At 46.8% G+C, this 16297-nt stretch overlaps 1 protein-coding gene across 1 annotated transcript; it reads right to left on the minus strand.

The window, feature by feature from the left end:
* Nucleotides 1–3402: 3402 nt before the first annotated feature.
* On the minus strand, nucleotides 3403–16177 carry asb4 (ankyrin repeat and SOCS box containing 4). The gene is made up of 6 exons (XM_029648887.2): nucleotides 15786–16177; nucleotides 12184–12483; nucleotides 11789–12031; nucleotides 8363–8610; nucleotides 4983–5096; nucleotides 3403–4671 (listed from the first exon to the last, which is right to left on the minus strand). The coding sequence occupies exons 1-6, from the start codon at nucleotides 16084–16086 to the stop codon at nucleotides 4483–4485; spliced, it is 1395 nt and encodes a 464-aa protein (XP_029504747.1). The 5' UTR covers nucleotides 16087–16177; the 3' UTR covers nucleotides 3403–4482.
* Between the last annotated feature and the right edge of the window lie 120 nt (nucleotides 16178–16297).

The raw sequence follows: 16297 nt of genomic DNA on the forward strand, positions 1-16297 counted from the left end.
CCTTATGGAGGCTTGTCTGACCCCTCCTCCACACAATATCCCCCCTCTTCTAACCTTACTCAGGCTGCCACAACAACACAGGGCCCTGGGCCACAGCGATGACTGGCCTAACTGGGAGGGTTAAACTACGCGTGTTCGGAGGTGAACTACACTCTGTTTCATTGGGGTTTTAACACGTCATGCAGTGTATATAGTCAGTTAACTGGACTTTTCAAACTCTCCTGCCTCTTACAGTATACAGTACACACACATCAATGATGGTTGCTTAAGGGGAGTGCAGAATACCACCCAGTCTCTAGCCCCTATGGTAGTGGAGAGGCTCTAGTGAAGGGCTATGGTAGTGGAGAGGCTCTAGTGAAGGGCTATGGTAGTGGAGAGGCTCTAGTGAAGGGCTATGGTAGTGGAGAGGCTCTAGTGAAGGACTATGGTAGTGGAGAGGCTCTAGTGGAGGGCTATGGTAGTGGAGAGGCTCTAGTGAAGGGCTATGGTAGTGGAGAGGCTCTAGTGAAGGGCTATGGTAGTGGAGAGGCTCTAGTGAAGGACTATGGTAGTGGAGAGGCTCTAGTGGAGGGCTATGGTAGTGGAGAGGCTCTAGTGAAGGGCTATGGTAGTGGAGAGGCTCTAGTGAAGGGATATGGTAGTGGAGAGGCTCTAGTGAAGGGATATGGTAGTGGAGAGGCTCTAGTGAAGGGCTATGGTAGTGGAGAGGTCCTGGTGAAGGGATATGGTAGTGGAGAGACCCTTGTGAAGGGCTATGGTAGTGGAGAGGCCCTAGTGAAGGGCTATGGTAGTGCAGAGACCCTAATGAAGGGCTTGTTTGTTCTCTGTTTTCCCTGTAGGGCCTGATGATAATGAGTGGAAATATGGGCAGCATTACTGCCAGACGACACTGAGGAGGTGGGAAAGAAGGGGGCATGTGTGAGTGAGCAGGGGGGTAGCTAGCTACCAGACACTCCCCCAAACGCACACGCAACAAGACAATTACAGTCCCCTGCTATTACTCCCTCAAAGACATCACGTGCTACAAGATATAACATTACGTAATTAGAACATAGGCGACTGAATACTTGAGCTAGAAATTGCCCACAGAAACACAGATCTAGGACCAGATTATCCTACCCCAATCTTAACCATCAGAGAGATGGAGAAAAACTGACCTTTTATCAGGGGTTACGGACAGTATCTGGTAACACCAGTTGTCACAATTAACCAGGTGGAATTGTGGAGAATAGGATATTCTCAATACATTGGTTCATTATAAGTCGGGTAGACAACCCTGGTCCTGGAGGGCCAGGCACTTCATACATTCTGATTTAACTGACCTGGAAGACCAGGTGTGTTGAATTCAGGCAGTCACTGAACTGATCAATTAGCTCAGTTGGTCAGGTGTGGTGCCTAGTTGGGATAAAATCCTGCAGTACCTGCGGCACTCCAGGAACAGGGTTGCCTACCCCGGTTCTTAGTGATATGCATAGATTTACACCAAATAATTTAGTAGGAGCTCTGTTAGGCCTCCTTGTAGTCTACAAATGAATGGTAATGATGTTCCGGCCCCCCAACCATCCGCTCATGATAAAAAACGGCCCACGGCTGAATCTAGTTGATGATCCCTGCATTACAGCATGTTACGCGGACTGGACTGTCACAAACAAGGCTCCTACTACACAACAAAGTCCTGTAAAACGGCACAGGTAGAGATGTTAAAGAATAAAGAACATATGAATATAAAAGACAGTAGTCGTCTTAAGTAATGACAGTCCATTCTCAATAACAACACTGCCCCTGTGTACTGGGTTGTTTAGGACTCCTTTCACAGTCATCACCATCCATTACCAGACCATTGGAAGCCCCATTGACTACGGGCGCATTGAACATGTCACACTCTAGTGACCCTTCACATGTTAGACCAAAAGACACGTGTTACTGCAAGATCCCCCGACACACACAAACTTACTAACAAAACTATTGACTCCTCCACATCCTCTCTCCTTTCTAGTGTAACTTCCTAAACCACTCTGCTCTTTCGCTATAGATAATTATTCTGTTCATATATAATACCTGGTTTATGAGACTACAGGACTATACAGATGGAGGGTTGCTGGCTGCTCCATTCATTCCCATTGTGCTTGTTCTCTCCTCATTATGTAAAGTACAGAACCCTGTTGCTCAGCCTCTGAGTGTACGGCTGCCAGTTCACCTCTCTCTCAGCGACGCGTTTCGGGATCTCCTCTCTAACAGAAGGATTAATAGCTTAGAAGGCTTGCTGTATTCAGCCTAAGTCTCTGAAGTGCTCCCTCTATGCTTTCTGCTATTATCTATATTCCCACCATCGCAAATTATACCTAATGTTGATTGAAATAGACCCACCATTATAAAGACATTTGGGTATGGAGCTTGAAGGTGAAGGTTACATTTAATACAATATACAGAGCCATCGAAGCCTTAAAGGTGATAGGAGCTCAGTCATAAAGAGTGAACTACTTCATCTTAACTACTCTGGAGAGGATCAACACAAAGGGGGAAGCTATTTAGAGACCATACATCATTATTGTGTGCTGTGTTGCCATTGAATAGATGCTTTATTGAACTTATAAGTCTCCAAGTGCATGCTGTAGGATACTGTACATCTGTGCAATGCTAACTATTTCAAGAAGTCATACATTCCCCCCCAGCTGGTCTACTGCCTACCTTTGGGCAGATGTAAACACAGAGATTGCAGCAGCATAAAAATGATTCAAAATAACACAACCTTCGACAACGCAGTCATTATCAGAGTATTCTAAAACCATTTGTCTTAGAAGTAAAGATAGCGAGTCCCTGTGATGATGTCTGTGCAACACACTGTCAGCACTATTAAGTGAATGGAAACACACTGGAAATGTCTTGAGTGAACTGCCAAGTATTTGTCCTTTTGAAAGGAGCGTGTGAGAGCAGGGTGCACTGGTTGCTGGGTGAAACCCACTGTGGTGAGTCATGGGGTTACCCACACAGAGAGAGGGAGGGAGAAGAGGGGAAGTGATAAAGAAAGAGAGGCAGGGGGAGAAGAGAGAAGGGAGGGAAGGAGAAAAATATACAAAGGGAGAGGGAAGAAAGCGGGAAGGGAGAGGAGGGAAGGGAGGGGGAGAGGGAAGGGAGAGGGGGAGGGGGAGAGGGAAGGGAGAGGGGGAGGGGGAAGGGAGAGGGAAGGGAGAGGGTGAGGGGGAGGTGGAGGGGGAGAGGGAAGGGGGAGAGGGAGAGGGAAGGGAGGGGGAGAGGGAAGGGGGAGGGGGAGAGGGAAGGGAGGGGGAGAGGGAAGGGAGGGGGAAAGGGAAGGGAGAGGAGAGGGAAGGGAGAGGGGAGGGAGGGGGAAGGGAGGGAGGGGGAAGGGAGGGAGGGGAAGGGAGAGGGGAAGGGGAGGGGGAGAGGGGAGGGAGAGGGAGGGGAGAGGGGAGGGAGAGGGAAGGGAGAGAGAAGGGAGAGGGAGGGAGGGGGAGGGGAGGGAGGGGGAGGGGAGAGGGAAGGGAGGGGGAGAGGGGAGGAGAGAGAGAGTCAGACAGTGCTGCAGTGGATCCTTGGTGTCACACCAACAAGTGACATCATAGAACAGGACATCCAGTATTAATGTCTGAAAGAAGCTTCAGCTGTCAGACTGATACATCCATTCATCCATCTGTCAAACAGACATCCATTAATCCACCATGTCAGGCTAAAGAAGACCAATGTCCTCATATGTCATTATCACAATAGACTGGAGTCTACAGTAAGATCAGGATATCCAGTCAGTGTGTTTGACCCAGTGGTAGCCTCGACTGCTAGGCAGTGCTATCGTGTCTTTTTTGGTTCCACTTTCAGCTACAGCATCTCTTAGTACACAGTCTTTTTGTTGTTGTTATTTCCTGTTTCAATGACTGGACCTAAGTGATAGTGTTAGGAAAGCACCTGGCCAGACTTCATTTATCACTCCACTCTATGTCTAGGGGTCCTAGGCTTGGCTAAATGATCTGTCATTTATCTAAATGTGTGCATTAACAAGAAAGACTAAGCGGGCCAGGTGTTGAATACACCCGAGGAGACAGCAAACTTACCAAGTTCAGGTCAATCTCTGTCTCAACTCTATACTTGTGGTTGGCATTCTTTCAAGTAGTGATATACAAAATAATATACAAAAGGCCCACAACAAGTTTTTACACAAACGCTGGCTGGCCAACCTCCCTCTTTGCAATCACCTGCAGTCACTTATTGCCCCCGCCTGGGAGCAATCCACTGTTTATCAAGGCTTCCTGGCAGAGCTTAGCACCTGACCCGGTTGGTGCTGCCACCTAGGGATAGAGTGTGGAAGTTGCAGTGTGCTGTATACCTGTACACCTAGTCAAGCACTAACTAACCTAAACTACCCACCATATATACTACTACCAATAGCATCAGATACTGGCTCTTGTATCACTCAGGGTAGCTGTTCTCTAAAGGTAGATCATTCAGTCAAACACCTAGTCAGTAAGTCCATCAATAGAAGGTCCCCTCAGGTTCGAGTAGCAGGTATCTCTGGATGGGGGGAGGTAGGAGGAGGCTCCCTACCCCAGTGTGACAGCGGTTCTCCATAGCCCTCCTGACAGCACACCGGGCCAGGTGCATCAGACAACGAGGAGTGTTGGAGCACACAGCAAACATGGACTCATAGAATTCCTCATGTTGCTGGAGAAACAAAACAGAAACCTATTGCAGCGACCTTAACCCAACACACAGTGACCTTAACCCAACACACAGCGACCTTAACCCAACACACAGCGACCTTAACCCAACACCTAGTCAAAAGGTTCGGATCTCTGGGCGTAACGACTAACGTGTTGGGTTGACAGTCACTGGACCCGGGTTCAAATTCACTATAATATGGAGGATACGCATAAATTAACGTCAGTGCATAATCCCTTTGGGGTGATTATATAATAAATGTGTCTAAGACTGAGTCCAACAATGAGATTTGACACTGTATTTTTGTGGATTACCTTGTAGGAGGCTTCAGGAATGGATGATCTCCACTTGTTGGTGGGTTTGATGCGCTCATATGAGTTCATCATGACTTCCACTGCATTGGGACACTCATGGCAGGCCTGCAACACCTACAGAGGTAGACAAATGGGTCGTTCCACCAAATTAGTACCTTTTGCATTCCTTTGATATTTTAGGTAGGAATTGTGCACCAATATTGAATTTTAAAAGCCTGTTATATGAAATGACATGGCCTTTAATATAGACCACATAGAACATTCTATAAATCAGATTATTAATATTAATTAAGAATTGCTAAAATGGCAAATTTGTTACATGTCCCTCTGTGACTTCTAGGAAGATTTGAACCCACTTAACCCCAACATTGTACAACAAGTTTTCACCATCATTGCCATAGTTATTTCCAGAGAATATTATTTATTCCATGTGATTAGTGATTCATCTAATCACATCAAATGTCTGTCCTTCATTTTATGGTGAAACTGTTCATTTTTAAAATTAGTTTTCCAAAAGAAACATTGAATATCTAATAGTCAAATCCTAGTGTATAAGCAGGTGAGCTGGTTCTACTCTTTATGGACATTTTGTGTTGTTTTGTGGTGGAACACTGAGCGGGTTGAGCATAACATGTCAACTCTGTTACCCATAGACAGGCTAGAACTGTTTTACCAACATGTCAACTCTGTTACCCATAGACAGGCTAGAACTGTTTTACCAACATGTTGTTTTGTGGTGGAACACTGAGCGGGTTGAGCATAACATGTCAACTCTGTTACCCATAGACAGGCTAGAACTGTTTTACCAACATGTTGTTTTGTGGTGGGACATCATTTACAATCAAAGCATGTTTGTTTAGTGAGTTCACCAGATCAGAGGCAGTAGATGACCAGGGATCTTCTCTTGATAAGTGTTTGTTTAGTGAGTTCACCAGATCAGAGGCAGTAGATGACCAGGGATCTTCTCTTGATAAGTGTTTGTTTAGTGAGTTCACCAGATCAGAGGCAGTAGATGACCAGGGATCTTCTCTTGATAAGTGTTTGTTTAGTGAGTTCACCAGATCAGAGGCAGTAGATGACCAGGGATCTTCTCTTGATAAGTGTTTGTTTAGTGAGTTCACCAGATCAGAGGCAGTAGATGACCAGGGATCTTCTCTTGATAAGCGTTTGTTTACTGGATAAGAGCGTCTGCTAAATGACTTAAATGTAAATGTAGTGAGTTCACCAGATCAGAGGCAGTAGATGACCAGGGATCTTCTCTTGATAAGTGTGTGTTTAGTGAGTTCACCAGATCAGAGGCAGTAGATGACCAGGGATCTTACATTTACATTTAACATTTAAGTCATTTAGCAGACGCTCTTATCCAGAGCGACTTACAAATTGGTGCATTCACCTTATGACATCCAGTGGAGCAGCCACTTTACAATAGTGCATCTAGGTCTTTTAAGGGGGGTGAGAAGGATTACTTTATCCTATCCTAGGTATTCCTTAAAGAGGTGGGGTTTCAGGTGTCTCCGGAAGGTGGTGATTGACTCCGCTGTCCTGGCGTCGTGAGGGAGTTTGTTCCACCATTGGTGGGCCAGAGCAGCGAACAGTTTTGACTGGGCTGAGCGGGAACTGTACTTCCTCAGTGGTAGGGAGGCGAGCAGGCCAGAGGTGGATGAACGCAGTGCCCTAGTTTGGGTGTAGGGCCTGATCAGAGCCTGGAGGTACTGAGGTGCCGTTCCCCTCACAGCTCCGTAGGCAAGCACCATGGTCTTCTCTTGATAAGTGTGTGAATTGGACCATTTTCCTGTCAAAGTGTAACGAGTACTTTTGGGTGTCATGGCAAATGTATGGAGTAAAAAGTACATACTTTTCTTCAGGAATGTAGTGAAGTAAAAGTTGTCAAAAATATATATTGTAAAGTACAGATACCCCCCAAAAACGACTTAAGTAGTCCTTTAAAGTATTTTTACTTAATTAAGTACTTTACACCATTGAACTCCGTCAGGTATCTCCACTGACCACCAAAGTGTTTCACCTACCTTGTAGAACTCAGGCAGGTATCTCCACTGACCACCAAAGTGTTTTCACCTACCTTGTAGAACTCAGGCAGGTATCTCCACTGACCACCAAAGTGTTTCACCTACCTTGTAGAACTCAGGTGGGTATCTCTAATGACCACCAAAGTTTTTCCCCTACCTTGTAGAACTCAGGCGGGTATCTCTAATGACCACCAAAGTGTTTCACCTACCTTGTAGAACTCAGGCAGGTATCTCCACTGACCACCAAAGTGTTTCACCTACCTTGTAGAACTCAGGCAGGTATCTCCACTGACCACCAAAGTGTTTTCACCTACCTTGTAGAACTCAGGCAGGTATCTCCACTGACCACCAAAGTGTTTCACCTACCTTGTAGAACTCAGGCGGGTATCTCTAATGACCACCAAAGTGTTACCCCTACCTTGTAGAACTCAGGCGGGTATCTCTAATGACCACCAAAGTGTTTCACCTACCTTGTAGAACTCAGGCGGGTATCTCCACTGACCTCCAGAGTGTTTCACCTACCTTGTAGAACTCAGGCGGGTATCTCTAATGACCACCAAAGTGTTTCACCTACCTTGTAGAACTCAGGCAGGTATCTCTAATGACCTCCAAAGTGTTTCACCTACCTTGTAGAACTCAGGCGGGTATCTCTAACGACCTCCAAAGTGTTTCATCTACCTTGTAGAACTCAGGCGGGTATCTCTAATGACCACCAAAGTGTTTACCCTACCTTGTAGAACTCAGGCGGGTATCTCCACTGACCACCAAAGTGTTTGCCCTACCTTGTAGAACTCAGGCAGGTATCTCCACTGACCACCAAAGTGTTTCACCTACCTTGTAGAACTCAGGCGGGTATCTCTAATGACCACCAAAGTGTTTCACCTACCTTGTAGAACTCAGGCGGGTATCTCCACTGACCTCCAGAGTGTTTCACCTACCTTGTAGAACTCAGGCGGGTATCTCTAATGACCACCAAAGTGTTCATCTACCTTGTAGAACTCAGGCAGGTATCTCTAATGACCTCCAAAGTGTTTCACCTACCTTGTAGAACTCAGGCGGGTATCTCTAATGACCTCCAAAGTGTTTCACCTACCTTGTAGAACTCAGGCGGGTATCTCTAATGACCTCCAAAGTGTTTCACCTACCTTGTAGAACTCAGGCGGGTATCTCTAATGACCACCAAAGTGTTTACCCTACCTTGTAGAACTCAGCCGGGTATCTCCACTGACCACCAAAGTGTTTGCCCTACCTTGTAGAACTCAGGCGGGTATCTCTAATGACCCCCAAAGTGTTTCCCCTACTTTGTAGAACTCAGGCGGGTATCTCTAATGACCTCCAAAGTGTTTCCCCTACCTTGTGGAACTGCGGTGGGTAGACCCGTGGAGCTCCAAAATTGAGCAGCAGCTGGTAACAGAGCTCAGGGATGGCCATGGGCCTGACGGAGGTGACCTTCAGGACATACTGGATGGGTTCACAGCCGTTGATGTCCATGGTCGTAGTGTCCGCCCCCGCCTCCAGCAGCATCTGCATTAGCACGTGGTCACAGTTCCAGGAGGCCTTGTGCAAGGCTGTCTTATAGTCATCTTCATACAGGTTAGGGTCTGGAACCAACAAAGGGTTAGGGTCTGGAACCAACAAAGGGTTAGGGTCTGGAACCAACAAAGGGTTAGGGTCTGGAACCAACAAAGGGTTAGGGTCTGGAACCAACAAAGGGTTAGGGTCTGGAAGCAACAAAGGGTTAGGGTCTGGAATCAACAAAGGGTTAGGGTCTGGAACCAACAAAGGGTTAGGGTCTGGAACCAACAAAGGGTTAGGGTCTGGAACCAACAAAGGGTTAGGGTCTGGAACCAACAAAGGGTTAGGGTCTGGAACCAACAAAGGGTTAGGGTCTGGAACCAACAAAGGGTTAGGGTCTGGAAGCAACAAAGGGTTAGGGTCTGGAACCAACAAAGGGTTAGGGTCTGGAACCAACAAAGGGTTAGGGTCTGAAACCAACAAAGGGTTAGGGTCTGGAACCAACAAAGGGTTAGGGTCTGGAACCAACAAAGGGTTAGGGTCTGGAACCAACAAAGGGTTAGGGTCTGGAAGCAACAAAGGTTTAGGGTCTGGAACCAACAAAGGGTTAGGGTCTGGAACCAACAAAGGGTTAGGGTCTGGAACCAACAAAGGGTTAGGGTCTGGAAGCAACAAAGGGTTAGGGTCTGGAAGCAACAAAGGTTTAGGGTCTGGAACCAACAAAGGGTTAGGGTCTGGAACCAACAAAGGGTTAGGGTCTGGAAGCAACAAAGGTTTAGGGTCTGGAACCAACAAAGGGTTAGGGTCTGGAACCAACAAAGGGTTAACAGTAATGTAGTTTTCCTCCTTTTTTTCTACCAGTAATTAGCATACACAATTACCTAGACAAATGCCTAGAAGATATGATGTGAGGCAAAGTCATTTTGCATCCCGACGATGATAATGCATCTGACGAGGTGAACCATTATGTAAATCCAAGCCTTATAAGGAGCCGTATCAAGCATCTCAGAGTGAAGTGCTGATTTAGGATCGGTTTTGCTGTTAATCCATAAGAGTCTAAGCCGTGGAAGGGGGGTAGGGTTCTACTAAGCTATATGGAAATGTTTTAAGAAAGTCATACCAAGGATCATTTAGCTATGTGATTTAGAATTTTAAGACGCCTTGAAGAATAAAAAATTACATATAAAAAATATTTGCTGTAAAAATATTTTTGGCATTACTGCTATTAGCCCGTACAAACACATTGACTAACAGATTCACTACATGGAACAACAGATAGTCCCCCCAAAACATCTGTAGGAAGTTTGTTCTGAAGTATCTGTCCTATGCCTTATTTTTGGCACTCCATATATACTTCCATACATTTTTTCAGCTGGTACCTTGAGACGAGTCTTGTGAGGCCTGTGTGCAACCGACATGTACATACGTACGTGTTCGTGAGAGTCTCACCTTTCCACAGAGGGGTGTGTAGCCAAAACTGTCTGTTGGCAGATCGGCTGTGAGAAGACCGATTTTCGGGATGACAAACACTGCTCTAGCTCTGTCACCTTTCACCACAGATGCTCTAGCTCTGTCACCTTTCACCACAGATGCAGAAGGGCGACATATATGGTGGATACAGTGGATTGATTCAATGCAAAAAAAACAGATATCTCTAGCTTAAACGGACACTTTAAAAAAATATTGTAATTAGATTTCTGCGCGGACATCGACTCTAAGGGGTTTTAAGATTACAATCAATAAGACAACATGGACAGGGGGGACCTGATCCTAGATCAGCACTCCTACTTTGAGATGCTTGATACATACAGTACGGCCCCAGACCTCATCTGTATACTTCTGGCCCTTCTGTGGACACTGTGTTAACTAACCTCCAGACGAGCTTCAATGCCATACAACTCTCCTTCCGTGGCCTCCAACTGCTTTTAAATGCAAGTAAAACTAAATGCATGCTCTTCAACCGATCGCGGCCCACACCTGCCCACCTGTTCAGCATCACTACTCTGGACGGTTCTGACGTAGAATATGTGAACAATTACAAAAACCTAGGTGTCTGGTTAGACTGTAAACTCTCCTTCCAGACTCACATTAAGCATATCCAATCCAAAATGAAATCTAGAATCGGCTTCCTATTTCGCAACAAAGCCTCCTTCACTCATGCTGCCAAACATACCCTCGTAAAACTGACTACCCTACCGATCCTTGACTTTGGCGATGTCATTTACAAATTAGCCTCTAACACTCTACTCAGCAAATTGGATGTAGTCTATCACAGTGCCATCCGTTTTTGTCACCAAAGCCCCATATACTACCCACCACTGCGACCTCTATGCTCTCGTTGGCTGGCTCTCGCTTCATATTTCTTGCGAAACCCACTGGCTCCAGGTCATCTATAAGTCTTTGCTAGGTAAAGCCCCACCTTATCTCAGCTCACTGGTGACCATAGCAGTACCCACCCGTAGCACGCTCTCCAGCAGATATATTTCACTGGTCACCCCCAAAGCCTATTCCAACTTTGGCCGCCTTGCCTTCCAGTTCTCTGCTGACAATGACTGGAACAAATGGCAAAAATCACTGAAGCTGGAGACTCCCTCTGATATCTCCCTCACTAACTTTAAGCATCATCTGTCAAAGCAGCTCACAGATCATTGCACCTGTACATAGCCCATCTGTAAATAGCCCATCCAACTACCTCATAACTGCCTAGTGGTTAGAGCGTTGGACTAGTAACCGAAAGGTTGCAAGTTCAAATCCCCGAGCTGACAAGGTACAAATCTGTCGTTCTGCCCCTGAACAGGCAGTTAACCCACTGTTCCTAGGCCGTCATTGAAAATAAGAATTTGTTCTTAACTGACTTGCCTAGTAAAATAAAGGTAAAATAAAAATAAATAAAAAATTCCCATATTGTTATTTTTTTGTTTGTTGCTCCATTGCACCCCAGTATCTCAACTTGCACATTCATCTTCTGCACATCTATCACTCCAGTCTTTAATTGCTAAATTATAATTACTTCGGCACTACGGCCTATTTATTGCCTTACCTCCCTAATCTTACCTCATTTGCACACACTGTATAGAGATTTTTTCTATTGTGTTACTCTGTGTTGTTGTTTGTGTTGCACTGCTTTGCTTTATCTTGGCCAGGTCGCAGTTGTAAATGAGAACTTGTTCTCAACTGGCCTACCTGGTTAAATAAAGGTGAAATAAATAACTAAATAAAAAATCTGTTAGGAGTGACCCAGAACAACAATCTGTTTCACCTCACCTGCGCCGTGGTCCAGCAGAATGCGGCAGACCAGGTGGTGGTCCTCGCTGTAGGTCTGTTCACGGATGTCCAGGGCCCAGAAGGCTGCAGTGATCAGGGGCGTCTCCTGGAGGGAGTTGACCGCGTCCACCTGGGCCCCGTGGGAGATGTAGAGAGCCACCAGCTCAGGGATTCCCAGGCGGGCTGCCGTGTGTAAAGGTGTGTCCTCGTCTTTGCTCTGACTGGGCTTGTTCACATTGCCCCCTGGAGGTAGGGAGGGAAGGAGGCAGGGAGATAGAAAATGCTGTAGGCCTACTTAATGATATGATTTTGCATATCCAAAGACATGGCAACCTCAAAAATAACATGATTTTACCTGCACTGAACACTTTTATTTAATCTCCATCCATTCTCACCATTAAGGATGAGTTGCTTGGCACAGTCCACAGACTCTTTAGTTATACAGTAGTGTAGTGGTGTGTGTCCACTCAGAGACAGGCTGTTGACCCTCGCCCCGTGGCCCAATAACAGGGCCACACAGTCGCCGTGGGCGACCGTACAGGCCACGTGAAGCGGGGTCTTCCCATTGGGCTTCCTGTTAACCGCCGCCCCCTTCTGCAGCAGCACCAGAGCTGTCTCCAGGTAGTTGTACATTACACAGACGTGGAGGGCCATCGCCCAAGAACACTCCAGCTTGTAGTCTGGCAACCAGAAACCTAGAGTAGTGAAAAAAACATTACAAATAATAACGTTTTACCATCATTATTGAGCCTCAATCTCCCCTCTCTCTCCCAATGGCATCCTGAGAGTAGTGAGCTCCGGTCACCCCGACAACCTACCAGCTCAATCCCATCTCCTCCTCCCTTCTCCAGAGCATCTCTGGAGACCTTCTCCTCACTTCCCTCATCAATTCATTCCTGACCACTGGCTGCATCCCCTCTGACTTCAAAATGTCCCAAGTCGCTCCACTCCTCAAGAAACCAATACTCTGTGTTACGGTGGATCTCCACGCTGCCAAATATGACTCTCTCTCCTTTGTTCTCATCCTCCTAGATCTATCCGCTGCCTTCGACACCGTGAACCATCAGATCCTCCTCTCCACCCTCTCAGGGTTGGGTGTCTCAGGCTCTGCACACTCTTGGATCCCATCCTACCTGACAGGCCGCTTCTACCAGGTGACGTGGAGAGGATCTGCGTCTGCACCACGTGCTCTCACTACTGGTGTCCCCCAGGGCTCAGTTCTAGGCCCTCTCCTCTCTCTATATATGGTCTCTCCTATCATTGCTATGCAGATGACACTTAACTACTTTTCTCCTTCCCCCTTCTGACACCCAGGTGGCAACACACATTTTTGCGTGCCTGGCAGATATCTCAGCTTGGATGTCGGGCCACCACCTCAAGCTCAACCTCGACAAGACAGAGTTGCTCTTCTTCCCGGGGAAGGCCTGTCGCTACAAGACCTCTCCATCACAATTTATAACTCCACAGTGTCCCCCTCCCAGAGTGCAAATAACCTTGACTTGACCCTGGACAACACCATGTCGTTCTCTGCAAACATCAAAGCAGTGACTCGCTCCTGCAGGTTCATACTGTACAACATCCGTAGAGTACGACCCTACCTCACACAAGAATTGGTTCAGGTCCTAATCCAGGCACTTGTCCTCTACACACCTACGGGAGGGAAACTCCCACTCAGCCCAGTCCAAGCTCTTCTCTGTCTTGGCAACCAATGGTGGAACCAGCTTCCCCCTGAATCTTGGACAGCAGAGTCCCTACCCATCTACCGAAAACATCTGAAACACTAAAGAGTATCTTAAATAATCCCACAGCACCCTCGCACCCCCCAAAATGGATTGCCTTTCGTGAACTAACACTCGTACGTGACTTCCTACTTTATTGAGAAAAATATACTTACTATGACTGAGATATGTGGTTGTCCCACCTTGCTACACTATATATACAAACGTATGTGGACACCCCTTCAAATTAGTTGCTGACAGGTGTATAAAATTGAGCAAACAGCCATGCAATCTCCATAGACAAACATTGTCAGTAGAATGGCCTTACTGAAGAGCTCAGTGACTTTCAATATGGCACCGTCATAGGATGCCACCTTTCCAACAAGTCAGTTGGCCAAATTTCTGCCCTGCTAGAGCTGCCCCGGTCAACTGTAAGTGCTGTTATTGTGAAGTGGAAACGTCTAGGAGCAACAACTGCTCAGCCATGAAGTGGTAGGCCACACAAGCTCACAGAACAGGACCGCAGAGGGCTGAAGCACGTTGTGAGTAAAAATCATCTGTCCTCGGGTTGCAACACTCACTACCGATTTCCAAACTGCCTTTGGAAGCAACATCAGCACAAGAACTGTTCGTTGGGAGCTTCATGAAATGGGTTCCCATGGCCAAGCAGCCATGCACAATGCCAAGCGTCAACTGGAGTGGTGTAAAGCTCACCGCCATTGGACTCTGGAGCAGTGTAAATGCATTCTCTGGAGTGATGAATCATGCTTCATCATCTGGCAGTCCGTCAGATGAATCTGGGTTTGGCCTGCCCCAGTACATAGTGCCAACTGTAAAGTTTGATGGAGGATGAATAATGGTCTGGGTCTGTTTTTCATGGTTCGGGCAAGGCCCCTTATTTCCAGTGAGGGGAAATTTTAACACTGTGTCATACAACGACATTCGAGACGATTCTGTGCTTCCCACTTTGTGGCAAAGTTTTGGGGAAGGCCCTTTCTCGTTTCTGCATGACAATGCCCCCATGCACAAAGCGAGGTCCATACGGAAATGGTTTGTCAAGATCGATGTGGAAGAACTTGACTGGCCTGCACAGAGCCCTGACCTCAACCCCATCGAACACCTTTGGGATGAATTGGATCGCAGACTGCGAGCCAGGCCTAATCGCCCAACACCAGTGCCCGACCTCACTAATGCTCTTGTGGTTGAATGGAAGCAAGCCCCCGCAGCAATGTTCCAACATCTAGTGGAAAGCCTTCCCAGAAAGGTGAAGGCTGTTATAGCAGCAAAGGGAGGATCAACTACATATTAACGCCCATGATTTTGGAATGAGATGTTCGACGAGCAGTTGTCTACATACTTTTGGTCATGTAGTAAATCTTATGGTGAATGCACTAACTGTAAGTCGCTCTGGATAAGAGCGTCACCTAAATGACTAAAATGAAAATGTTCCACCAAGAGTGTCTGAATGCCTTTTGCACATTCGGTTACCTTGCTTAATAGGGGTAATTGCTGTATTCTAACTTGGCAAGTCAGTTAAGAACAAATTCTTATTTACAATGACGGCCTACACCGGCCAATTGTGCGCCGCCCTATGGGACTCCCAATCACAGCCAGTTGTGATACAGCCTGGATTCAAACCAGGGTGTCTGTAGTGACACCTCTACCACTGAGATGCAGTGCCTTAGATCGCTGCTCCACTCGGGAGCCTTTACCAAGCGTTACTATATAAGGTGGCACAAAAAACAGGAGTGAATATAATGGTATGCATGAGGAGAATAATAACAAGAAAGTCAATAATCTTGTGCCTTTTCCAACTCCAGAAACTCTCCCTGGACATCACTCTACTCAGGGTACTCTAAGTGGGTCTGATGGAGGTCTAGCGCCATCAAGTGGGGGTATTCTACACTACACCGCAACGCCTGTATTATAAGCACCGTTGACAGTTAAATAACCCACCACACCCTATCTAAACTAATGCATCCTAGCCACAAATCTGCTTTGAATGCCCTGAGTATATGCATTGTCAGACATACAGTACCAGTAAGGTATCCTCTAATGCAGGCGTGCATAGAGTTAAACCAATGCAATGATATCCCTGTTGCATCAAACCCCCCACCACACATGGAGGCCTACATTAGTCAGTCAAAAGTGATATCAGTATTCATCTTTACCATGCGTGAATGAAATCACCACCATGCCTTTACCTTAGTTCCTGCATACTCCTACAATGCACAACCCTAGTCTGGAATCCAAACTCACTAGCACAACCGCAACCCTACCTTGCTTGTATGAGGCCAGGATCATGCGTTTGTCCTCCACCTCCAGCACAGTGTCGATGTCCAGGTTGGTGGTGTACAGTATCTCCAGGACCTCCGTTACGTTGTTGGTCTGTAGGGCCTCCAGGAAACGGGCCTTGATCTGCCTAGCAGTCTGTTGTCTGGGGGTCAGCAGCTCCTCCATGGCCCACCGTCCCTTCTCTTCTTCTGGTGTTACTACTGCTCTCAACAAGGCATGGAGGCACCTTCTGATGATGTCATGAATAGTGGATAGTATTAGGCTTACACGGACACACATAGACATCCCCTCCCTCTCTGGGGGTCTCCTACTGAAGTGACAGTGTCCACAACACACGACACCAGGATTCTAGAAAGAGGGAGGAAGTGAAAGAGAGGGAAGGACGGAAAGAGAGCGGGGTATGAAATTCAATCCCTCTAGAGTCATGTTATTAGGCAGGTTATAAATAGATAGGAAGGTGGGAGTTGGGTTCAGTCCCAAAATTGCACCCACAGTG

The sequence above is a fragment of the Oncorhynchus nerka genome, linkage group LG4 (assembly GCF_034236695.1).
Source record: "Oncorhynchus nerka isolate Pitt River linkage group LG4, Oner_Uvic_2.0, whole genome shotgun sequence".
NCBI classification, from domain to species: Eukaryota; Metazoa; Chordata; class Actinopteri; order Salmoniformes; family Salmonidae; genus Oncorhynchus; species Oncorhynchus nerka.